This window comes from Ruditapes philippinarum, unplaced genomic scaffold (assembly GCF_026571515.1).
Source record: "Ruditapes philippinarum isolate M1 unplaced genomic scaffold, ASM2657151v2 ctg5631_1_1_1_1, whole genome shotgun sequence".
Classification (NCBI taxonomy): Eukaryota; Metazoa; Mollusca; class Bivalvia; order Venerida; family Veneridae; genus Ruditapes; species Ruditapes philippinarum.
Window position 1 is genome coordinate 56,955 of NW_026863950.1, and position 26,787 is coordinate 83,741.

General features: G+C 33.3%; 1 protein-coding gene across 1 annotated transcript in view; it reads right to left on the bottom strand.

The window, feature by feature from the left end:
- Positions 1–1,416: 1,416 nt before the first annotated feature.
- The window catches only part of LOC132723913 (uncharacterized), a 34,848-nt gene continuing 9,477 nt past the window's right edge, over positions 1,417–26,787 (bottom strand). The window contains exons 3-10 of the mRNA XM_060708721.1: positions 26,157–26,432; positions 25,283–25,558; positions 23,517–24,082; positions 23,106–23,276; positions 20,262–20,378; positions 19,539–19,578; positions 17,243–17,360; positions 1,417–2,922 (exon numbers count right to left, since the gene is read on the bottom strand). Of these exons, the coding sequence (XP_060564704.1) occupies positions 1,977–2,922; positions 17,243–17,360; positions 19,539–19,578; positions 20,262–20,378; positions 23,106–23,276; positions 23,517–24,082; positions 25,283–25,558; positions 26,157–26,432 (2,510 nt within the window). The 3' untranslated portion in view covers positions 1,417–1,976. The remainder of the gene's footprint in view (positions 2,923–17,242; positions 17,361–19,538; positions 19,579–20,261; positions 20,379–23,105; positions 23,277–23,516; positions 24,083–25,282; positions 25,559–26,156; positions 26,433–26,787) is intronic.

Here is a 26,787-nt window from a genome sequence, read left to right on the forward strand (position 1 = left end):
AAAAAGTGTAACAAGAATATAGAAAGATAAACAAATACTTTCTTATATTCCCGGTGAGACCAATTATTTCAAAAGCATCCATGAATAAATGACAAAGATACTACCAGACACAAACTTCAATTAACTATTTTGGCATCAAATTATAACAATGACATTTTAACCCCTTCACCTGGCGTTGGCGTGTAAAAAGCTTTCCTAATAAGCCAAAAAATATGGCTAGTTAATTCAAAATCCATTCATAGATGACAAAATTGATGACTTTGTGTAACCATCAATGTTCTTCATGAAACTATAAACCTTAAATGTCAAATCGTGACTTTGATCTTTAAGCTACACACTCATCATCAATTGTTTTAAGGAACCGTATATTTAAGCAAAAGTAAAAAAAAATAATATCTCACTGAATGGCTAAAAAACATAGACTAGACATAGCTAGCTATCAATGCACTATCATATCATAACTATTGCGATTAAAGTATATACTTCATCTTTGGGCTGCTGTGCTAAATTATTAATTACACATCATCGTAATAAGCAGCATATTTATGCATTTTTATTTTAAAATCCATATATTAATATTAAGGTTATGCAAAAACGAAGACAATCTATTCAAAATCATCATGTTTGACATAGATCTTCCTTTAAACTGCAGACCTGACCCATATGCGCAACACCATCATCATGTTCATGCTAAATTATTATAAAATCCACCCAGAAAATACAGAATTAGTGCCGGACACAACCATCAATGCATTTTTATATAACGATTCATATCATGACTGTGACCTTGACCTTTGAGGTCGGGATCCAATTCTAGCACGCAACACATTGCAATTAGGTGAAATACATTTATAAATACTTTTCTTAAATCTATCTATCAATGGCAGAATTGTTGACCGGACACGAACAATATATATCGCATATATGCATATTTATTAAAAATGTCATTTAAAGTCAAAGTTTGAACTTGACCTTTGAGCTCAAGGCCTGATCTTGCACATAACAAAATTGCCACAATGTGCTACAATGTGTTGGGAGGAGGGCATTATAAAAGAAATGAATTTATCTTAATTTTGTAAAAAAAAATAACCAAAATACTAAAAAATTATCAAAATTGTATAAGTGAATTAAGAGAATCTCGAAGGTTCAATTATATGTCAAAGTGCCTAAAATAAAAAAATAATGAATTAATTGACCTTAGAGAGCTTTTACAGATGTTACTTTCTCAAAAATTAGAAGATATTCCAATTGATTTAAAGCATGGAAAAAATAGCATTATTATCAAATGATAACCAATATAATTAATTTTAACAAAGTAAACATTACATGTACAATAAATTAAAAACTCATAGCAAACTAAACATATTTATAAACAGATGTAAAAACAACAATAACAACAACAAGAAGAAGCAATGCAATGCGAAGAAAACCATGTTTGCACCAACAAGTGTTGTGACAGGAAATAGATATGAAAAATGGCATTGTTAAAAGATGATGCTGTTATTTGTACCAACACAGAAAGTTGGTTTGAGTAGTTCAAAATAAAAATATTCCAGATACATGAGTAGGAATGCCAGGCTGTATTTTCATGTAAGCTACTCACATGCCAAGTTAAGTACCAATAGGTCAAAGTACCCTCATTTCATGGACAGGAAAGTAGGTCACTTTACCAAAAAGCAAGAAAGAAGGTTATACATGTATCATCAAAATCTAGGTCTAGTATAAAAGTTTAATTTTTACATCTAAAACAAGGGACATGGTCCAATTTTCATAGCTATACATCAAAAGACACAAAAGAAGGTCACTTTTCAAGTCTAGGTCAGCTGATTTTAAAATTCAATGTCAATCAGACAGAAGCCATATAACTTTAAAATGGGACCCACCATTGTGCTCAGGTGAGCTAAAACAAGCATGAAAGACAGATCATGTAAAGCCGTACACAAAAGAATGTTGTAAATGGGATGACTTAAAAGAAGTCACGAATCATTATCCCATTTCACTGTAAATAACTTTAAGGTATCGTTATCCACTACAAGAAGACTTGAAGCAGTTCTGTCATATAGTGTTGAAATGTAGGAGACAGTAGAACTTCTCTTCATGTCATCTTTTTTAGTAACTAAATATTCACCTTTACTATTAACAAATAAAACATGACCTTCCTTGTCATATAAAATGGCGGTATCATTTTCGAGGTAACACACATTTACTGGTGGAACAAGACTTGTCTCACCGATAATATCCCTTTCAACTGCGCTTGTTAAAGAAGCAAGAATACGCAATCTTCCTGTCGGTTCCTGAGGAACTGGTAGCCTACGAAGATTGATTTCCAATAAAACCTTCCCATTACAACTATCAAGTTTGTACATGTAAAAATGTCTATTTATACAGAATATAAATTCTCCATCGGCACTTACTGCCAGGCTACTCAAATCACAATTTCCTCTGTCTTTATAATCTTGTAATGTACAGAGAGTACCTGCTTTGCCTCCATCTGTTGTACAATGAAGCACAAATCTGCCATCAAATGCATAAATCATATCACCATGACAAGCCAAGCAATGAACGTTATGCTTACAATTTACTTCCTGTTGCAGAATTTGTAAAGATATGACGTTCATAAACTGTAATACACTTGAGTTGATTTCTTGGATAAATACAGCTTTGTTGTTACCTATGTAACAAATGCTAGAAATATCCACCAAAGTGGAAGCGGAATTTGATATAGGATTGAAGTTTTTGTTGAGCTTCAAAAATTCAGATCCTGACTTTGTTTCAAGCTGTGTTAGAAACTCGCCATTAGGTAGTGTGCATATTGATATAACATTACCTTTTAGTTTGATCGAGTGCCTGAAGGGAATTGATATAAATTTAAGTTCTTTGTTCGGAATACGTTTCCTAAGTTTCACAAGCCTTGAACACGACCTGAAATGTATACGATAGTGTTTCGTTATGATCAATAATAATGAAAATATCAAATGAAGGTAACATATGGAGATATACCAGCCTTCTATACAAATAATCGAAACACACGCACACATACACACACGCGCGCACGCACGAACACACGTACACACACACACAACAACATAAAACTATATCAACTATTCCATTGTCAATTTAGATTCGGTCTTACAGCAAACATTATTTGATTATTTTGGCAACGTTCCATTTAGATATTTAATATCATTCACACAAATGTCATTTACACACAATAAATTCACTTAACCAAAACACATGCATTATAAGTAATATAACATAATGCCACAATTAGCTATTTATTTTGTCTGCAAGATATGTTTGTTTATATTAATTTTTAAAAGATGTCAGGTAGTCTGTTTCAAATCTTTGCACCATTGTAACAAAAAGTCTTTTTACCATATAGTTTGTACGGTGTTTTGGCATAACTGTGTCATTTTGTGATGCAGACTTTAAATTGTGAATTTCATTGCTAGGAAAGGTCAAACTTTCAGATAATATTTATATAAGAAGTGACTTGATTATTACAAGCTTTATAAACAGGAATTCCATTATGAAAAATGCATCGTTCATTGAACAACATCCACCCAAGTTCTTTTAGTACATCGTGATTTCTTATTCGAGATGTTTTGTTTGAAATAATCCTTGCAGCTCTTATTTGTATTTACCTATTTCGTTTAAAGATCTTAAATTTCCTTTGCTCGAAACTGTACAACAAAAAATCAACAATTCGACATTATAATCGCATAATAAAATAACTGTTTAATTTTATCTGACAGGTAAAAAAGATATACGTTTCAATAATGCTATTTTTTTAGTTTGAACAAAAGCACTTCAGTTTGGTAATTCCAGGACAAAGAGTTAACCATAAAACACCTAATAAATTTTGTATCTTTACATTTTCTGTTGTTTTCTTTTGCTTTGTTATACTTAAATATAGTTCATTACAATAATTATGTTTTGTTTCGTATATAATATACCATGTACTTTGTTTATTTGGAAGGATTGCATATTGCTTAAATTGCACCATCGATCTATGGCATCCAAATTTTGTTGAAGTTTACTTTCTCGTATATCGACCCACGATCATATATAGTAGAATCGTTGGCATAAAGATCTATATTACCATAAGTAGTAACTAAAGCGATGTCATTGTTATATAATGAAAATGATAGAGGAAAAAGATTAGATCCCTGAGGAACTGAAGAAGTTACAAGCTGCTATTGGACATGATATGTCTTTAACGAACTGTTACAAATTGCGTTTTATTTGATAGATGGATTGGAAAAGATTTTATGAACACTTTTACCTGAACAAGGTGGCATTGGGCCAAAAGCGCTCACCTGAGCACAGACTATTATTTGTGTGAAATCAGTGAAAGTTAGTTTTCATTATAAGAATTTGAACAATGCTGGTCACTAGACCATACTTGTCCTAATTTCATAGCTGTACACAAAAAAAACACAAGAAATAAGGTTGCTAGGTCAATAATTAGGTAATTTGATATCAAATTCAGTTCTTCACTTGAAATTGTGCAAACGGTCAAACTCTTATATCTGTATATAAAAAACCAAAGCATGGTCCAAATATCATAGCTGTACATCAAAGGACAAGAAAGAAGGTCACATCATCAAAATGTAGGTCAGCTGATATTAACATTCATTTTACATATCTAACTGTGCATTTTTTTCAAATTTCATGACTGTACCTAAAAGGACAAGTAAGTAGGTAACTGGGCCCCCTTGAAAGCAAACAACTATGACCCGAGGATTAGGCCTATTTTGACACTAGATAGCAAAATTTAAACAACTTTTGAATAGGGAACCACCATTAGTTTCAGAGAGAGGAGACCCACGACAACGGACGGTGTTGGGATCACATTAGTTTTCACTTATGCAATAAAATTTCATGGTCGACAAGATCAAAAGCTTTTTAAAGAATAAAATACAGCTGCAACATATTTTCCGGAATCTGTAAGTCATGCTTCTAATAGCTGTATTAATGCTGTGAATGGTACTGTCTAAACCCTGATTGAAATTTAAAAATGATGTTTTTTTTAAAGAAGAATTGTACTTGATTTGCTATGTGTTTTTCCAATATTTTGGAAATTGTAGACATATATAGGCCAGTGGTTGCTTAGATTTTGTTATCGTCACCTTTGGATATCGGTAGAACATAGTTTGTTTGAGAGAGTCAGGGAATAAGCCAATATCAATAGATTTGTTATCCTTTATAAACGCAATAGATGTAGTTATGTGATAACAACAGTAACGTAAAATATTTGGACAAATGCCGTCCACCAGCTGATTTATGCACATCTAATTTATCAATATGTATTTTAACTTTAAATGTTGTAATAGGTTCCATAAAAAAATCATTAGAACCCAGTTTAGCGTTATTTAATTCTTTGAAATTTATTCTACTAATTGTGAATTTTGTTTGTTATATGTTCGTTTAGCATATTAATATATTTGTGTCGATCAACTTATTATTATTTTAAGCAACTTATCTGGTAAAACAACGCTCTTATCTATGGTGTTACTGTTGGTGATATCTAAGGTATGCTTTCTATCTCCACTTCAAAGCATTATGTGTATCAATCATTGCAGCATTTTCATTACATAGAGGATATTAAATTATGTTTTGCATGTAATATCAAAAAATATTTCACAGAGTGAACACCAGATGTTATATATAATGAAAATACATTTTGTATACTGAACATGTTGTGCAGGAAAAACCAAAAGATTTCTGTATATTTTATGAAACATTTCAGTGTAATTTTATAGACTTTAATTTCAATAAATTCAGTAACAATATTTTAAAAAAAAAATGTTTACTCATTCACTCAGTTATAGACAGAAAAAATCCAAAAAAAAATTGTAAACACAGTTATATAACTGACGTTTTGTAATTATGAAAAATAAAAGTTGGCAAGTCATTGCTATGACATGTGATGAAGTTGAAAAATATAGTATATGTATATATAAATGCAAGCCTTTACATTGAACCAAGTGACCCCAAACTCCATCTAAACTTAAAGGATAACCTTATGTAGGTGCCTTTTAAATAAGAGACATTAGTAACAAAATAAAAAAAATGTTAAAAAAGTGTAAACAGATTTATTTTTAGCACTGGTGAAATTGACGCAACTGACCCCTAACTCAGTTATCATCCTTTCAAATATGTGAAACATCAGTCAAAAATTAAAGGCTGTTTAAGGAAATTTGTAGAAATCTATTATTGGCATCCTTAGTTTTGACCAACTGAGCTCCGACTCAATCACAAGGAAGAATTATATGCAAGTAACCTTTCCACTAAAAAATAAATAAAGGCTTTATGGGCAAAAGTGTAAAAATCTATTTTAGCACTTGTGACCTTGACCACACTGAACCATAAACCAATCAAAAGGAAGAAGGCAACGCATGTTATAATCTTACCAAATAATAATAAAAAAAACATCAGTCAAAAAATAAAGGCTGTATAAGCAATATGTAGAAATCTATTATTGGCACACTTGAGCTTGACCCCACTGACAACTACATCACTCGAAAGAAGAATAACATGCAAGTTATTATATTACCAAATATAAAAATAATCTCCCAATAAATAAAGCCTGTATGGGCATAAGTGTAAAAATCTATTTTAGCACTGGTGACCCAATGACCCCAATAACCCCTAACTCCATCCAAATGAAGAATACCATACAAGTTATCTTCTAACCAAATATATAATAAATCTGTCAATAAATATATGCTGTATGGAAACAAGTGTAAACATTTTTTTTAGGTTACCTTTTCTGGTTACCTTGACTCAACTGACCCCTTACTCAATAAAGCATCTTCATCTGTTAATCATGTATAAAGGTGTATAGACAAAAGTGTGAAAATCTATTTTAGCACTGTTGACCATGATCCAACTGATCCCTAACTACATCTTAAGAAAGAATACCAAGCAAGTTATCTTCCTATCAATTATGAGATACATCTGTCAATAAATGTAGGCTGTATGGACAAAACTGTAAAAATCTATTTATAGCATCAGCGATCTTGATCCACTTATCCCTACCTCAATCAAAATGAAGAATACCATGCAAGTTATCTTCCTACTGAATATGAAATACATCTGTCATTTAATAAAGGCTGTGTGAAAAAATATGCGAAAATCTATTTTTAACACTGTTGACCTTGACCCAATAGACACCTATTTAAAGGAGAAGACCACAATGTTATGTTCTTATCAAATATAAATGACATCTGTCAACAAATTAAGGTTTAAACACCTGTAAAAATGTTAAAATCTATTTTTGACAGAAGTGTCCTTGACCTTGACCCAAATGACCCCTTACCAAGACCTCCAAAGAAAGAGGACATCCATTGGCTCGAAATCATAAAAATACTTCTAAAATGTTTAATTTATTCTTTACACAAGTGACATTGATCTTGACCTTAGAGAACACTGATTCCACAGAAAATAAGATAACCATTCAAGGTAACCACCTACCAAATATGTAGGATTTCATTAAATTAAGCAATTAGAAGAAATCTAAGATAAATAGAGCTTTCATGAAAAGGTTAACCAAACAAAGCCCTATTTTCAAAGTGAAAAAAGGAAATAACTGGGACAAATGGATGACACTGTTATATAACTTGGCAATATCATGTAGTTTGTAATGAGAAGTGTGGAAATTATGAAACCATTAGTTAAGAAAGAAATTAAGGCATTTCCAACTTGCCGGTTTAGGTTAACCATTACTCATTTTCTAAGTGCTCAAGTGGGCAATAACTTGGTAAGTATGGAAGCCATAGATATGTAACTTGCCCAGATCATGTACTTTGTATTGAATAGTAAGTGTTTAATCTATGTAGCCATTGGTACAGCTTGAACTTAAGAAAATCCAACTTGCCGTGCTGGGTTAACCTCGAACGGACAGACAGAGGGACTGACGGTTCAATTAGTTATGTAGAAGAAGATGTCTAAAGGTTTTTCTATTTTTAGCCCTAGAGACCCCTTAAAAGGGCCAATCAAATTAATATGAGCACACTTGATAACAGTCTACCTAAGAATGCTACAGACAAAGTTTGGTGATCATCCACCAATTAGTGCTGTAGAACAAGACATTTAAAGGTATTACTATTTTAGCTTTAGCAGCTCCTACAAGTAGCCATTGAAATGAATATGAGCACACTTGATAAAAGACTATCCAAGAATGCTACGGACAAAGTTTGGTGATCATCCATCAATTAGTTCTGTAGGAGAAGATGTCTAAAGGTTTTTCAAATTTTTAGCTCTAGAGACCCCTTAAATGGGGCCAATGAAATAAATATGAGCAAATTTGATAAGAGACTACCCAAGAATGCTACAGATAAATTTTGGTGAGCATCCATCAATTAATTCTATAGAATAAAACGTTTAAATAATCAAAGTTTGGTGAATATCCATCTTTTAGTTCTGTAGTAGAAGATTTTTAAAGGTTTTACTTTTTTTAGCTCTGTTGACCCCTAAAAGGGGCCAATTGAAATGAATTGAGCAAATTTAAGTGTGACTGTCACAAGGATGCTACAGACTAAATTCTAGATAAATCTGCCCAGCAGTTTCAGAGAAGAAGACGATTGTTGACGCATGACGACGGACGCCGGAGTATCCCCTTTTGATACTAATAGCTCAACCTGAGCCTTCTTTCTTTATTTTTAATGTGCTAAGAATTCCGCAAATGTACGCAAACGTGCATTTGGCATGCTTTATGCTGGTATGACGATGAATACCGCCACTATGAATATTTGATATTCTACTCGTGCTATTCGACACCTTAGGCACCGTTTTTAAGCAACAGTGTGTACAGAAGATCGACCATTCAATGGACGTCCACATGTGCTGACGCGTGCCCAAGACCGCTTCATTCGGAAAACTTACCTGCGCAATCGATTCCAAATCCTTGGTACACATAACAACCGTATATCTGCCAAACTGTGTGCAATGGTGGGCTACTTGGACGTTGACCAAACGTTGGTTGTGTTTTGAGGGGACGTCACCGCGTAAATCGTTTTAATTGTGCATGTACTCGCCAACGCTGGCTTAGACAACAATTAAATAGCGTTTATGTTCTCAGACGAGTTGAGGTTTTCCATTCATCGAACTTATATATGGGTGCAAGTATAGCGTAGGAGAAATGAACGTTTTGCCAATTCCTGTGTACTTGAACGAAATTGTTTTGGAGGTGGGAGTTCTGTCTTGGTCTGGGCAGGCATTGCACATGGCTTTCGCACTATTCTCGTCGATATCGCATTTTATGCCACTGTTTCAAAATAGGGCCGGTATGTCTTTTTTTCAACATGAAAATGTCACAACCCATACAGCTATGGACACTGTGAATTTCTTCAGGGCGAATCACATTGCATTTATTAATGATTGGCATGTCCAAAGCCCTAATCTTAATCCCATTGAATATTTATTTTTGATTTTGTTCGGCGAAACATTCTGCATTTTAACTACAATTTCACTATTTTTAGATAAACTGTCAGTAATATTTATTTTCCAATAAAATGCAATAAAATACTCTTTCAATACACGTGAACCTACTTTAATCCTGATTTGTGTATATATCTGCACTTCAATATTGGGGAAATTCTGTTTTTTTAAGTATCTAATATATGGTATTCACGGGTGTAATATAATTTGATTTTTCGTGCAAAAGAAACAAATTTACTATTTATTTTATGCTGTTTATGTACATTGTTGTATTCTAAATCATTTTTACTGATCTTTTTCTGCGTAACGACATGCACTCTCATTCATGACGTCATCAAATCATGATGTCATATTGTTCTTGCTGAAAAATATATTTTTTTAAATTTTACGAATTTAATGTTACACATATAAAATGATATTTACATGTATCAATGTGCTTCTCGTTATCAAGCATATTTTTTTCCAGACAGACTGTATTTCTGTCGATATTTCCACCTATTGACCCCGCCTTTTCGAAGAAAAAAGGGGTTTATAGAAATGAGTGCCATCCGTCTGTCTGTCACACTCTCACGTCCGGTCCATAACCAAGTCATTTATCAAAGGAATTTAAAATAACTTGTTATAATAAGACGAAACGATGTGTCATGCGCAAATCCCGGACCCATACCTCAAAGGTCAAGATTAACGGTCCACATTTTTTTAGGGTTAATGTCTTGTCCAGTTCATAACTTTCTCATCCATCAAAGAAATTTTAAAAATACTTGTTACAAATGCTCACAATAATAGAATGATGTGTCATGCGCAATATCTGAACCCAAACCTCCTTCATTAAAGTCACACTTTGAGGTCAAATTTAAATGTGGTCTGTTAAAGGGTATATGTCGTGTCCGGCCCATAACATTCTTATCCATCAAGGGATTTTGAAAATACTTTGCACTGATGTTCACAGTAATGAGCCGACGTGTCGTGGACAACACCCAGACACCTTCTTTAAATGTAAAAGTCACACTTGGAGAGCAAAGATTTGATGATCTGTTGTAAGTTATATTTTGTGTCCATAACTGTTTCATAGAACAAAGGATTTGGAATTTACTTGGCACACATGTTGACAATAATGAAACGACACGTCATGTGCAACACCCACAACAAAACCTTCGAGGTCTTCGTCTCACTTAGTGGTCAAATCCTAACTTGATCTGTTATAGAGTATATTTTGTGGTCAATAACTTATTCAACCATTCACAAATGTTCACAACAATGAGTCGACGTGTGTTATGCGCAACACCCGAACACAAGGTATCACTTAGAAGTCAAAGCCTTACATTTCTGCTACAGGATATAATGCCAAGCCATGCCAAAGCAAATAAAATGTCATTGGTGATTCGCCCACATACCCTAATTAATGAAAAAGGATGGACAAGAAATATATCTTGTAACAGACCCAAAATGTTTTTATGACTCTTAAAAGAAATGGCAGACACATTGTTCTTGCTTTCGTCGTCTATCTGTCCGTCCGTCAGCATTAAATTTGTCTTGCTTTCACAGGTCAAAACGCCTTCGATGATTTCAGCCAAACTTCACAGGATCGATCAGTACTAACCCTATTAGTGCATATCGCCGGCATGTACCGCTTTGCTGCACAAAATAAAAAAAAACGTGTTCGGCGTTTACAGATCAAACTGGTGGTTTGATTTCAATAAAACTCCACAGGAGTTATCAGTGCAATACCTAGTTGTGCATATCACCAGCACGTTCCGCTTCGCTACACCAGAGCTAATAGAAAAAAAACTTGTCCGGTTTTCACAGGTCAAACGGCTGGTGGGAAGTGCACATGCGTCAAATTGCTAGCAGCTAATTTCCGTAGCTCGCATGAAAAATTCTTTTAACACTGTGTGTCTGACTGTTCCTGCATTTTAACTACTGTTCATAATATTGAATGAAGAAATTTAATGACATTTTAGTTCATCCACGAATATATTAACGCATATAAAATAGTTACAGGTAACTTCTGTCAAAACTTTTTCCGCCTGTCCAACCTTGACTACATCTTCCAATTTCCGGTTGGAGAAAAAGGTAAACACAATTTTTGCAGGTTTTTTTTATATCCCTTCTTTTTCTCTCGACATTACTTTATATGGCTAGTGCACCAGATGATTTAATCAGAACCAACATAACCTTACATCCATTGCCCTCAATCAATGCAATGTCACCATCGAAATTTTCTCATGTGGACTTATCGTAGCCAACCTGAAAATCAGGTTCCGACGCCACCAAACCCCTACTAAATTCATAGAATAAGGACTATATCACATCTGCTCATACTCCTATTCCATGCGATGTTGAAAGGAACTCTGGCCTGATTATCCTTGTAGAAGCTGTGGGTCTGAGGCCAAGCCATTAAATCTGATAACTGCTGAATGTGGTTCTACATACAATGCCAAGGACTGAACAGCACAGGCTACCAAGATCTAACCAACAGCAACACATTTTTGCATGGACCTGTACATAATCATATCTTTCAAACTTTTGAGGATGGCATATCAAAATTCATACCCACTTAAAGAATAATAGATTAACAATCTTTGTCCCGAATATCAGAATTTATTACAAAAAACTTATTCATGAAAGGGACCAGCTCTATAAAAAATATTAAAAACAAAACAAAAATAAAACAAATAAACAGAAATCCGATCATGGTAAATGGCTAAAATTTAAGAAATTAAAATCTCAAGTAACAGCTTAAATTAAACAGTAATATGACTCTTACTTAGAAACTAGAAATGTGTCATCATGCCACGGATGCCCCCGCATGCAAACAAAATTTCAGATGTTATAATATTTAGTTCCAAATTTGTTTCATTTTAAGTTCAAAGCCCTTAAAATTTTTCAATGTTAACACAAACCATTTTTATACAATGTTCAAGGCACTGAAATTATTCAGTCTTAAACTTTTGTAAATTGCATATTGCATATTTGTAGCCAAAATAATGGCTACATACATTTCCACAAAAGTATGAGTGCTTAAACTGAAAGTTTCCAAAATTTCCAAAATTCAGGAAAGATAAGTTTGTCAAAAATCATTAAACCACGAAAAAAAATCAAACCTAAACTGCTTATTCCTAAGATGTATCTATATGTTAAATTTGAGCCCATTGGGGAGACAATGAACGGAAACTTAAAATTTCTGATTTTTTTCAAAGTTCAAGAGGGATAACTCTGTCAGCTATCATCAAACCATGACCAAATTCAAAATTGACCAATGCATTCTTATCATATCTTTAATTTGAGTTGAATATGTACAATTGTTGGGAAAATAATGAATAGGAACTGAAAATTTCCTTTTATCCAAAGTTAAAGGGGCATAACTCTGCCAAAAATCATCAAGCCATGATAAAACTCAAACTTGACCTGCGCATTTCTTTGATGTATCCATATGTCAAATTTGAGTTGAATGTGTAATACCCTAGAGGAGATAATGAACAGACACTGAAAGTTTCATATTATTTTCAAAGTGAAGGGGACATAACTCTGCCAAAAAATCAACGAACCATGACCAAATTCCAACTTGACCTGCGCTATCCATATGTCAAATTTGAGTTGAATATGTAACACTGTTGGGGAGATAATGAACAGAAACTGTAAATTTCATATTATTTTCAAAGTGAAAGGGGCATCATTCTGCCAAAAACCATTGAACCACGACCGAATTCGAACTTGGCTTGCTCATTCCATTGACACATCCATATGTCTAATTTGAGTTGAATTTGTAATACTGTTGGGGAGATAATGAACGGAAACTGAACATTTAATATTATTTTCAAAGTGAAAGGGGCATAACTCTGCCAAAAATTATTAAACCATGACCAAATTTGAACTTGACCTGCGCATTCCTTTGACGTATCCATATGTCAAGTTTGAGTTGAATGTGTTGTACCGTTGGGGAGATAATGAACGGACACTGAAAATTTCATATTTTTTTCAAAGTAAAAGGGGAATCACTCTGCCAAAAATCATCAAACCATGACCAAATTCAAACTTAATCTGTATTTTCTCATGTCATATCCATATGTCAAGTTTGAGTTGAATGTGTTGTACCGTTGGGGAGATAATGAACGGAAACTGAACATTTCATATTATTTTCAAAGTAAAAGGGACATAACTCTGCCAAAAATCATCAAACCATGACCAAATTCGAACTTGACCTGTATTTTCTCATGACATATCCATAATTATGCAAATTTGTAATGAATGTGTGCAACCGTTACTAAAATAATGAACGGAAACTGATGATGAAGGAATGACAGAATGACGGAAGGACGAAATGACGGAACAGGGTAACACTATATGCCCCGGCCATTATATGGCGGGGGCCATAAACATTCTGAATCTTGTAGATGATGATGAAAACATAATTTAGAAACAAAGTGATCCCTCGGAAGCATTAATCACAAAAAAGTACAAGAGAATTGCAGACTCGGTTTGATTGCGTCTGTACATAAGTGATAATGAATAAGTGCAACATCATTCACGCCCACTAGCATTGGCTTGAGCGGTTCTCAATTGTCAACACTTAATAGTGCTGGCATCAATGATCCCGAAGGACCATAAAAATATAACAACACTGAGGTGAAGAACGGGGAAACTTTTTACAGCTGCCACACAGCACTTGACACCTGCTGTTGTGAAGTATAAAAATGTGGAAACAAAGTGATCCCTCTGTTGAATTAATCACAACAAAATTACAAGACTAAACTAACTAAAACAAAAAGAAAAGTCTGTACAAATATTTTACATTCTAATAATAAACTCTAACAAGATTCACAAGGCGTATCCCAATTAAAAGATCAAAACTTAAGTAATAACACTGGAAAAGTAAACCTTCTTAACAAACAATTTCAGTCACTTTTCTCACCAATTATAACACTCTCACAGTTACATGCATACAAAACCTGACACTCATGGACACCAGAAAGCATTGTCATTACACATAAATGAGTGAATTCTTCATAAGTAAGGCAGGTGTACTAAAGCTCCGACATCAATGCTAGCAAAGCTGTCGGCTCTGACAACATAAGACTAACTGTCCTGAAGGAGCTGAGGGAAGAGATTGTTGACATTCCAAAATTCCGGTATTATTCTCTATGACTGCACAAGTGCAAATGTATGCACTGTCTATTAAAAGGTGATACCAGTAATCCATCAAACTATCGCCGAATTCCCCTTTCTTGCACCATTTGTAAAACACTTGAACACATAGTTGACTCTTAACTGTCCTCCTCTCACTTTACTATCCACAACATACTCTATGATCTTCAGCATGTATTCAGGGAACGGCGATCGTGTGAGACACAGGTCATTGAACTAACTTTTATCCCTCTGAACAACCTTTCAAATGACAAACAAACCTGAACAATCTTTCAAATGTCAAACCTATCTCACTACTTGACTAAACCATCTTAAACTCTTAGATACCCATCAAGAACAAGCTCTCTGTCCTCAAGTTCCAATCTTGATACATTCCTTCCTAACTGGCCGTAGATAGACAGTAGTTGTCGATAGAGACTGCTCATCTGAAGTTCCAGTTACCTCTTGAAAGCCCCAAGTTTCAGTTCTGGGGTCCTCTGTTTCTTTCTTTATATAAACAAGCTACCATCTTCTGTCCTTGAATCTCAAGTCAAGCTTTTTGCAAACGACACTGCAGTCTACCTAACAATCAATTCCTCCCCAGAATCTCCAACACTTTAATATGATCTAGACAATATGGTTCTGTGGGAGAAGCAGTGTGACATGGAGTTTAACCCTTCAAAGTACCAAGTCATATTTATATCACTAAAAAACCAAACCATAATTAAACAACCACTTTATGCTCAATTGCCAAGTCCAGGAATCGGTTTATTTTGCTAATTATCTCAAACTAGATCTGTTTGTTGACATTATATTTAAGAATAACTTCCAATGCAACAAATCTCTTGGCTTTATCAAAAAGCATGTAATTGCCAAAAATGAGAAAATGTAAGAACTAGCATACAAGTCCCTGGTCCGGCAATAGGTTGAATATGCATAAAATATTTGGTCTCCGTAAATTGAAACCAATATTGAAAAAGTTGAGATGGTTGTTAGACGTACAATACGATAGGTAAAAAGGGACAACTCCCCTCTCTCCAGTGTCAAAGTGATGGATTGAGAAGAACTGGACTAAATGGACTGGCGATCTCTTTCACAAGACATACTCGACTGTAGACTCATCCTGTTTTATAAGATATTTCAATAAATGCGCCCCTTATCCCTGCGCCAAATACAGGTTTACTCCAACTACCATAAGTACCCTTTCTTTTTTTATAACATTATACTCTAGAATAAACTCCCTAGCTACATTACCACCCTGTCAAACTTAAGTCAGTTTAAATGGATAATAGTAAGATTACAGTACTAGTCTTGCTCCCGATGTTTTTAACTATTTTATCCTTTATATTTTTCTTTCACTATTAACATTTAAACAATGACTAGAAGACATTTCAAGTCTCAGCTTCCTACCATGCTTGGACTATTTCGCTCTTCTTTCACAGTTTACTAACAATCTGACAATCATTCTATTTTTTCATGAATTTATTGTTGCATGTGCAGTCCTAGCATTGAGCATTGAAAGACCAGGTCCATTCGTCAATCTTGTGAAATAGCACAAGTTTGTGCTTCATGTAAAACATCATTTAGGGTGGGGTCGTTGGTAAATTTGAATTCTTGTTAAAGATAAATTGCTTCCCTCCGCATTCAGAAACAGTCCGGCTACAGTGAAAATTATATTTCATAATTTCATTGTGTGACTATCACCATATAAGTTCTCTTTCCATTAGAAACCACGCAACGGTTTTTTGTTCTTTGATAGTTTTGTTATTGGCACACATAATATTTTCTGTTTAGGCAATTTAAATTATGCTTTTATTAAAACTGCGTTAAGTGAATTTCCGATTTCGTTTTGAGCACAGTGTTCATGATTTCATTTGATAGGTTTGGAAATTCAAATATAAACTAAATGTTCTCTTTTGATATTGGAATTTTCATTCCTTGCCATTTAAAGGCCCATTGGGCCTCAAAAATGCTTTTATTTCAATTCATCAAAAGTATTTTATAGATTTTGGTGTTTTGTCATATTTTCCAAACACTTACTTATTGGCTAATTGTCTGAACCATCATTTGCGTCAGTCGCTTTTTAGCAATTACTGAATAAGTATTTTGTATGGAAGTCATTATACTACTTTGTCTACATTCTACCGCTTTAATGACAAATACTTTCACATTCAGTGCTTCTGTCTGTTGGTAAGCATCTAAAGTGCTCTAGAATCTTCATTTAAACGTTAAAACACCCTAATGTTTGACATTTTAAAGAACGAAAACATTATTTGTTTCTGAGGTATGATGTGCCTTTAAGTTTCTTTGACAAACGTCTTTTACCAAGCGTAAATGCAGATGCTAGTTAACAACAGTAAGGCAATAAACATACGGGGAAAACACATGTAAAAGTGAAAAATGCAGATACTGTGATAAAGATTGTTTCCAATACAATAAGTAATGCGCATCTCATATTTACAAGAGTACTTTTACAAGAATCTAAAATGTAATTAAACAATAGCATATTGCACTATAAGAAATGTTCATTTGTTCATTGTATAATCAAAAGTATAAATTATTTCCTTGTAAACGCTTACATCTGCAAATGAAATTACAAAAGAAAACGATTTTCAGATTGTAAGTAAACGCAAACATCTTTAACAAGTCCGAAAATAATAAAAAAATCTATTACCTGTGATTTTTTTCCATACATGACTTGCAAAAAAAAATATTATGGTCTGTGCAATACCACGTGCACTCAGTACCATCATGCGTTTCACATGTTTTTATTCCCGTCTCAGACTCGACATCTGCATAAAAGAAACAAATATATGAATAAGAAAAGATGCTTTGTGAACTGATGTAATCTTTAAAAGTAATTGCTCCGTGAAGAAGTGTCAAAATAAGTAATAAGAAAAGTATGAAGAAGGTGTAAATATTATTTAGCATCAGTGAATGAAATAATTTATTGAAAACGTACAAATACAACCCATATGCTTGCATGTGAAATATCAAACATGAATAAAACATTCGTTACGTAGGTACAGCAAGCGAGGCAACAGCATCAAAGCGGCATTCAGCTTTCCAAAAGATAAAATATGTTAGTTTTTAGATAAATCGTTTCATATTATTGGCAAATGAAAAACAAACATAATATGTTTGTGAAACATGTTTGCCCCTATCGGCAACCAATTAGTCATGTGGTCAGGTGATTGTGACTGACCTTTGACCTATTGACCATAACAAAAAATCAACAGAAGTCATCTACTGGTCATGACAAGTCACTAGGTAATTGAGATTGTAAAGTTTGTTTGCAGCAAACTTATGACAAAGTTATCACAAATCTTACAAAATGATAAATAAAATTTTATGAATCATGTAGGCCTCTTTAATGACCGCAAAATTGTTATATTACATTAGACCTTAAAATGTGTATACTAAAAGCATTTTAGTTAAATAAAAAAATATCAACCAATGCAACTTCAATCCATTGAGGTCATCTTCTGACCAAAAGCAACGCACCTGTAAAGTTTGAAGGTCAAAGATGTTATCTTATTGGAAAGACCAATCCACTTACGACGTTTGAGGGCCAACAGGTCATGAGTTGTCAAGTTATTGAAAGGAAACTGCCTTTATCACCAAAGTCAATGTGACCTTGACCTTTAACCCCATGACCCAAAAATCCATCGAGATCTAGTGGCCTGGAGGGCCAAGGGCCTATGGGTTGTCAAACATTTTTACCTACAAGGTCAAGATGACCTTGATCTTTGATCCATTGACCCCAAAATGAATATGGGTCATCTACTTGCAAAGACTAATGTACCTATGCATTTACAGGGCCAAGTTGTCCATGGGTTGCCATGGAAAACCGTTTTTATCTACAAGGTCAATATAACCTGACCTTTGACACTTAAATCATTAGAAGTCATCTACTTGTCAAGACCATTTCACCTTCGAAGATTGAGGGCCAACAGCAAGTTCGTTGTTAACTAATTGATCGGAAACCGTTTTTACCTACAAGGTCAATATGATCCCCAAAACCATTTTATTAGACCAAACGACCTCAGAAGTTTGAGAGCCAACAGCCCATGGGTTGTCAAGTTATTGGTCAAAAATTGTTTTTAACTACAAAGTCAATGTGACCATAACCTTAAATCATTTTTTTACGTATTATTGTACCTCAAGAATTTCAAAGTTAATTTTCATTGGAAGGTTTTCCTTGATTTCTTCAGCACAAAACTGAATTACTTGTCCTAATCAATAGCAACATCTTTTAGCATTAAGACGTGCCTTTTGTATTTTTATCTACAAAAATCTATATACGTTGCGTTTTCTATTTTAATTAACCCAGCTACAATTTTTGAGTGCTATTATATAATAAAAAGTATGAACAAAATAAACAAGAATTATTTTTTCTAGGTAAATGCAATAACCCTCTTCAATTTCATTTTTTTGATCGCAGTTACGAAATTTGTCAGAATCAAGGGCATTGTAGAAAAAATATATTTGTATTTATACGAAGCATTTGGCTTTCGTAAAAATAACACAAACTTGCTGAAATTGACAAATGTGTTACTTTATAAAGCGTGAAGGAAAGACAGCTAAAAAATCGTAATTAAAAATTCAAGTTTAGACAGTCATGCACCAAGTGACAGCAACACGTGCATTCCTTCTTTCTACTTGTTCGGAATGCACGTGACAATACAAATTATCGAGATTCACTTTTGCATTTGTTGAACAGTAAATGACAAAATCCGACATTCACAAGTGTCAAGTTATGATTCTAACTTAGTTTATACAATAATGTAAAAATAATAATTTCACACTTTGAATATTAGTTTATGAATATCTTAAAGTATCTTTTCGAAATCTAAATTTTAATAAATTCATTTCAATGTGACTATTTTTATCGTACCAGTTTGCTTTTTGGAAAGAAATGAATAAAAGAAAAACAGTGTGTAAAGCAAAACATGTAAAAGAATACAAACCTTTTAATTCTTCATGTGCTTGTCGGAACTCTTCATCTTTCTTCAGAAAATAGGTAAAAGTATTACGTGTTTATCATGAAATAATAGCAAATAAAGAAAACAATAAAAAAAAGTAACAATATATTTTCAATACATGAGTTTTGTTCATAATTTCATATTATGACAAAATTTTCAAATCTTTGACTTGAATTTAAGTGGTAAAGTGGTATCAGTACAAATGTAAAACGCTATTGATCTTTAATTTTGGGATACTTTTGTAATCTTATAATGGCCAAATTTAATGTTGTAATACCACGTGACATTTTGGGTACCCTGCGCCTAATCTGATCAAAATCGGTGGAGTAACAGCAATGTTATACAAAACATACCTGAATCGGATAAAAAAATCTGCGTGTACCGTACCAGGAACGTCACCTGGTATGACCACAATAAACTTGCATCAGAAAAAAACTCAAACTACAATATATTTAATTGATTCGGAATTTTGGAAGCCGTTCATATTTAACTAACTGACCAGCTCCTGTGTTGCGTTAGTGAATTTGCCTAAATCTGTATGTCAAAATATATATCTGCAGGATTCACCTAGTGAAACTCCGCGTTTTGATATATTGTTTCGATTACCTTTAATCTTACATTATTTAACTTTCACATTTTACATTTTTAACTTATCACGTTTAATGCATTTTCTTTACATTATTATTTCTAGAAAATTGCCATTTATACCTGACTTAGAGCAGCTTCAAGTAGTTCTGTAACCTCTTGTAGGGCTGTAGCTCGAACATCTTTCTTCATTTTTTCTATTTCCTCTTTTGTGTTAATATAAATTTCACAGTTCTTTAACTGTAAATAGATAAATTACTTGAATGATTAAAAAGCATGGTTACGTCAGCTGTTGTTAATGGGAAGAAAAAAATAATAAAGGCCTACATACCTACCCGACTTTGCCTGTTTAAGATATTATATATGCTCTATTGAAAAATTTGTAATTAATTACATGCTTTATATATTTTGATTTTTTCTGTCAAAGTGAAATTATAAAACATAATTTTCTATATATGAATGCGGTTGAAAATAATCGTTCATAAATAATTGGAAATATCGTTAGAAATATACTCTATGTTACTAGTAAGTGAAATGTTTAAGACAAAAGAAAACAAAAAAGGCAGAGGAAAAATGATGAGGATAAGATAAAATAATGGATTGGCGATTAACGTACGTATCAATTTTATTGACAAGTCATTATTAAGCATTACTTGGTAATTTACATGTACTGTAAGTGCCATTTGAAGTGTATCAATAAGTTTTTGTTCACATTTCTTAAAAGCATTTTTTGTTTCAAGAAAATTTGCATGAATCTGGAGACATGCAGTTAAACCGGCAATGCGAAATAGTAAAAACGTACATACATTATCATCATTAATCGGTTCTTACTTTAACTAACAAGCATTTATGTTCTCACTGTTTACTATAGGCGCGCTACAAGTATTAGCATTTCCAAAAAACGCTTTGAATCAACCTGAATAAAGCATTTAACACGTTTTTTTAGAAGTGCACGTTTCGGAAAGAAAACAAAATATACTCTTATTTAGACAATATTCTCTAATCAAAATTGACATGCAGCAAAAAATAATGGATTTTGCTGTGATCCTCAAGACTAGTACTGAGTTCGCACATATACAATGGTATTTTTCAGTTGTATGAATAAGTGACCGACAAACTTAGCGGTTGGGCGAGTCCATTTGCACGTCCCTTATTGAAGTTTTTTGACGCCCATTTTGTTATCAAGTGATATTGAATTATTCGCTTTCATTGGCTAAATGCAGGCCGTGTTTCATAAGTTACTGCTATTTTCAAACTTAATGAGTTTATAAATTAGCTTAGTTTCTCTGTGAAAATAGATATTCCATTGATCAAGTTATTTTTCCACATTTATATTGCAATCTTCAACCCCGTACAAGGCAATGCACCCCCATATCATTAGTTCGTTGCATGACTAAATGCGTCGAGTCCCAGCCAAATCTGATCTACACCACTTGCCCTCTTTTTTTCAAGGAATGTATTCGAAAGTCTTTCCTTACAACAATTTCCGACTCATCAGAGAATATGATATTTTTCAAATGACCTTCAACAGTAAGTTTCCTCTTTTCTCGGCACCATGACAACCGTTTCCTGCGATTAACCTCCCGGAAAGTCAGTTTCTTCCTTGCTACTCGTCGCCTAAATCCATGCTTGTGTAAATGAAATTGTTATGTACTTGCAGCTAATGGCTTGTCTCTGTTTTTATTTCAATTATTTGTTAGATCTTGTAAACTGTCTGTCCTTTTACTTTTTACTAACCTTTGTAACCACCTATACTCCACTGCTATAACTGTTGATTTAATACAACTTCTTGAACTATTTTCTGTAGAATCACTCTGCTCGATTTGATTCTGTTAACTTCCAACGTCGATCTGGGCACATTTAACGTATTTGATACGAATTGTTTTATCTTCTTCAAACAATTTTTGAGCTTTCATTTTTATTCCGGCATTAATTCTTTACCTTTTCGCCCCATGTTTTCTTAACATTTTTTTCTGAATAGCAGTATATGATGTTAGAAAAGTCACACATCTATATAATTCTACAAAACATAGAAAACCCAGTTCCTATTCCGATATTTGTTGACAATGCTATGAAGCTCCGCCATTTTGCCCAAATATATATTGCATCATACTGTATAAGTCAATTTCATAGCTGTCTGTCATATGTGTTCTGTTTATTAATTTATTGATTAAAAACGATTCCCAATGTATTCGGAAAGTTATCATCTTTTTTTTTTATTTCTTTTTTTTTTCTTTTTTTTTTTTTGGGGGGGGGGGGTAATGGGAGGGGTCTAGGCGGATTTTTAATGTTCGACCTTTTATCATCTCCATTTTTATACGTGTGTAATCACGCCTCTTTACAACACTTTCGCCTGTGCATAGAACGAGCGCAAAAGGATATCAACTTTTAAAAAGTTTCTTAGGAATTATAATACTGATTTACTACAATTATTGTGTTACTATTATTTTACATACTTCAATCTTATTGGACAAAAATAATTTCAAACACAAACATATATCAATCATAAATGGATGATGATTGTCATTTAAACATTTATCTATTAACGCACACAGTTTGGCACATAAAGATTTCCCGCAGGCATACGGCTCATTGAATGATCACAAAACATGTTTGTGATAGCCGAAAACATTAATCAAAATCAAAAGTCAGAAATTAATTCAAGTCCATTCCAATTACACTATATACTAATATTGTAACAATCTTACACCGGCTGCCGGTGCAGAGCGAAATATCTAGCTCGCGGGGAACTGTTCACTGCAGTAACAATTCTCATTTAACATTTTATTCTTATAGCAGCGTATGAATTTACACAGCAAAATGACGTCATCCTAATAACGCAATTCATTTATTAAAGAAGAAACACTATGCATATATTCATTAAATAGATAGAATTTTTGAAGCATTAGATTTTTTCATTGTTGACTTGGACTTGAAACATAAATATTTTATCACAAAAAAACTTACATCATCGAGGGCTTTCAAAGATTTTTCTACTTCAGCGTGTTTAAAAACCTTTTCATTTGAATTATTTCTGACCTCCAAAACATCTCTAAAATCACTTAAGTATTCACGTAACTTGTCATCGGATATCTCGTAGCTCGCGCTATGTAGCAATTCGTTTCTGTGTCTCCTTGCCTAAAATTAAGAAAAGAAAATGTATAAAACATAAAAAAATCGAATATATTTTTGCCGATCATAATTTTCAATATGCTCTCTTTGAGAATGATTCAATGAAATTTAGACTAAATGCAAATTGCTGAGATATCTGATTACTAAAAGTTTACTAGAAAATTTAAAAAAATAATAATTTTGAACATGTTATATAAACCGCGGTTAAAATGCTAAGAATTAAGATTGAAGTAATGTAATTTTCACCATATCAAAAACGCCATAATTTGTGTTTGGGAGGTATGCTTTATTGTTGACGAACAAACAAAGCAGCTCTGCACAATCCAGGTCTTTTGCTGATTGCTTACGTTTGTACTCTGATGTATGGATGAAAGCTGTATTACTTATGTAGCAAGCTGCTATACTCCAGGAATCAGTTTTCCACTTGTCCATGCTTGTGTTTGTCAAGGCTGGATCCTCAAAGCGATGGTCACGAACTATCAGGTCATAAATCTCACTACATAGCTCATTACTTGGACAAACTCGTCTGCTGTGTGGATGGCTGGAGCATATACACCTATGCTTGTTCTGGGTTCTTGGACATTGCTTTTTTGAGTGCAAAGGAAGGAGATTTTCGCTATTACATTCTAAACATACTTGTTTTGACACAGTTTTAGGTAAAGCCTTTAAAATATGTTTATGATGACTATTTACAGCTTTTTCTGCAGGCAACTCTAGTCCTAACTGCAGGGGTTTGAGAGCCAGTACTCCTCGTATCCAATTGTTGTGCATTTCTTCCTTCATCTGCTGCTTAACTATATGGTCCATATGTCCTGTTTTGATAGAATCATGTTTATACATGTATTATTGGTTGTAATTTAGTTCTGTCTACACTACAGATATAAAAAATGCTGGTCCATGATATATTAGTTTTTTGTTTCTTTTGTAGGATTTATAGTAAAAATAGTGAAGTTATGTTACACAATATCAAAGATAGACTATGTTCAAAATAATTATGCAAAAAATCTTTATCATAAAAAATCCCATCTTTTGATGATGTATTTATAACGTTTCTAAAATGTTCAGCGCTGTACAATATTAATTTGAGCGCTGTACTGGTTTAACTAAATCAGTGTTTCTTGTTCTCCTAACTTTCACTGTATAAAAACAAATTTGTTTTAGATAAAACAAAATAAATGTGCCTTGTACAGAGTTATTTTGAAGAAAAAAATGACTTTTTGACAACAACCTATTTTATTTTCGGTAGCATGTGCATATCATCAGCCGAAATAGTTTAATTAATATCAATAAACAGACTTGTAACGTCATGAAATAATGCTTAAACGTTAAGTAACAACGTTTTCTTGCATATCAGACAAACTTATCTACTGTTTACTCCGATGCTTACAGCCCCCGTTTTAGACAAGCCGCGTGCTTAAAATGACATCATATCCTCGCGCCTTTAATGAATAAATTGCGGTCTTAAGATGACGTAATTTTGCCGGTATGAATGAAATTGAAAATTGATACGCTTCTGTAAGAAAAGGGTGTTAAATGAAAATACTAGTTTTCGTTATTGCTGTTCGAAATATGATTAACGTGTGATGTGCAAGAAAATATGCATTATAAGATAACGCGGTAATAATGAGTAGTGCGTAATGCAAGTAGTATTAGTACATTGTACATGTTTTTCAAGGCAACTTATCTAGAGTTATTGCAATATGTGTACATATATGCATTCTACTGAGTACATATAAATGGTCCATCCGACTTGACCCTTGATAGCGAATCCATTCGTTATATTCGTAACCTAGAGCATTTATATGATAACCAGTTTGTTATACATGTGGTCTTCTTTTATAGAACTCCTTTCAAATATTGAATTACCACATTGTACAAATAATATTAAATGTCCGGACAGTTGCTTTATTATAAATGTATTGTGTTTCGTCCCAGAAAAGCATTGCTACTTATCATTCCCGCATTTTTATGACGTTACGTCAAGATATGTTGCGCTCATGGTCTCCGGATACCTTTTACAGTAATTGATGTTTTTGATGTCACTCTATCAAATACAACCATATACTCTCCCTCGTCAGCAGACTCAACATGGTGTATGATAAGCTTATATGTATGACATTCTGACACAATAGATACTTTTCCATCATTTTTGATTTCTTGGTTGTTATGGAACCATCTTGGTATCTTCCCACATATGTTTATTGTGCATCTAAGAGAAACTTTCATATATTCGTTGATATCCCCATCACAATCTGTATGTAAAGGTGTGCATATGTGCAACTCTTCTTCTGTTTGAAATAAAAAATGTATTTCAATTTGATTTTGTATGGTATACATTGTTAAAATATCATTTATTTCTGATTAATTTTATACAGTACATTGATTTAAACAAGTATTGTTGTGGTTGTCAGTTTCAACACTGTATAAGTGGATATTTATGCGTCACAAATATTTTGCGAATTACAAAAAGTGGACTTTTGAGTGCGGAAATACTTGCGAAAATATGATTTATTGAATTTAATTCTGTTTTATTTTCTCAACCTCCTTGAGAAATAAACGCTGCTCTCTCTCTCTCACAATATGCTTTATTATGGTGTCAGTCAGTTTGTAATCTGCTTTAATCTGTACCAAAACATTGGCCTGCGTCATGGTTAAGAGTAAGAATATAAAAGTTGCTATAAAGATGTCATAAGTGTGTAGATGTGTTTGGAGTTTAATTTGAATAAGAATCCAAATAATTTTCAAAAGGAAAATATTAAATGGTTCTCGTAAAAGAACAAAAAAATCAGGATATTTCTGACCATCCTCTCGTTTATTATTACATATCATGTTAAAGTCCATGTTATCAAAAATAGTTAGATTTTTCTTTCAATTTTACTGACTTACCTTCGACTAAAACAGAAGCTGATGAAAACAAATCATTGTATTTACAAATATATATTCCGCTATCTTCAATTTTCGTGCATGGAACAATCAGGAAATGTCTGCCTTTTTCCGCTAATATATTGACTGATTTTTTGTCCGTGAGGATTTCACCGTCTTTCGACCAAACTACTTGGCAATCATCTTTGTTCAGTTCGCAAACGAGTGTAACTGATTCGCCTGTGTGAACAACCCTGCTAGATAACTGTATTACAAACTGTACCGTGTGATTCTCTTTGTCTGTAATGATAAATAATTGAATGTAATGTTAAAGGACTAAATGGTTAGTGAAGAATTTAAACAGAATCGAATAGACGGTGTACGCTTACTATAGTGTACGTATGCTCAATATATGTACATGTATAAAAAAAGTTAACATACATTGATGTTTATTAAGGTAAACATGAATGATATAATTGAATCAAGACATCTCATGCATGGCTAAATATATCAATATTCAATTTTAACATGCTTCGTGATTTTGCAAATCTACACAAAGAAGGAAAAAAACGCTGCCTTTAAAAGTTGGTACGGAACTACGTTTATGCGGCTGTTTTTTTACCACCGATAACAGCGATAGTAAACGCTTTTAGGC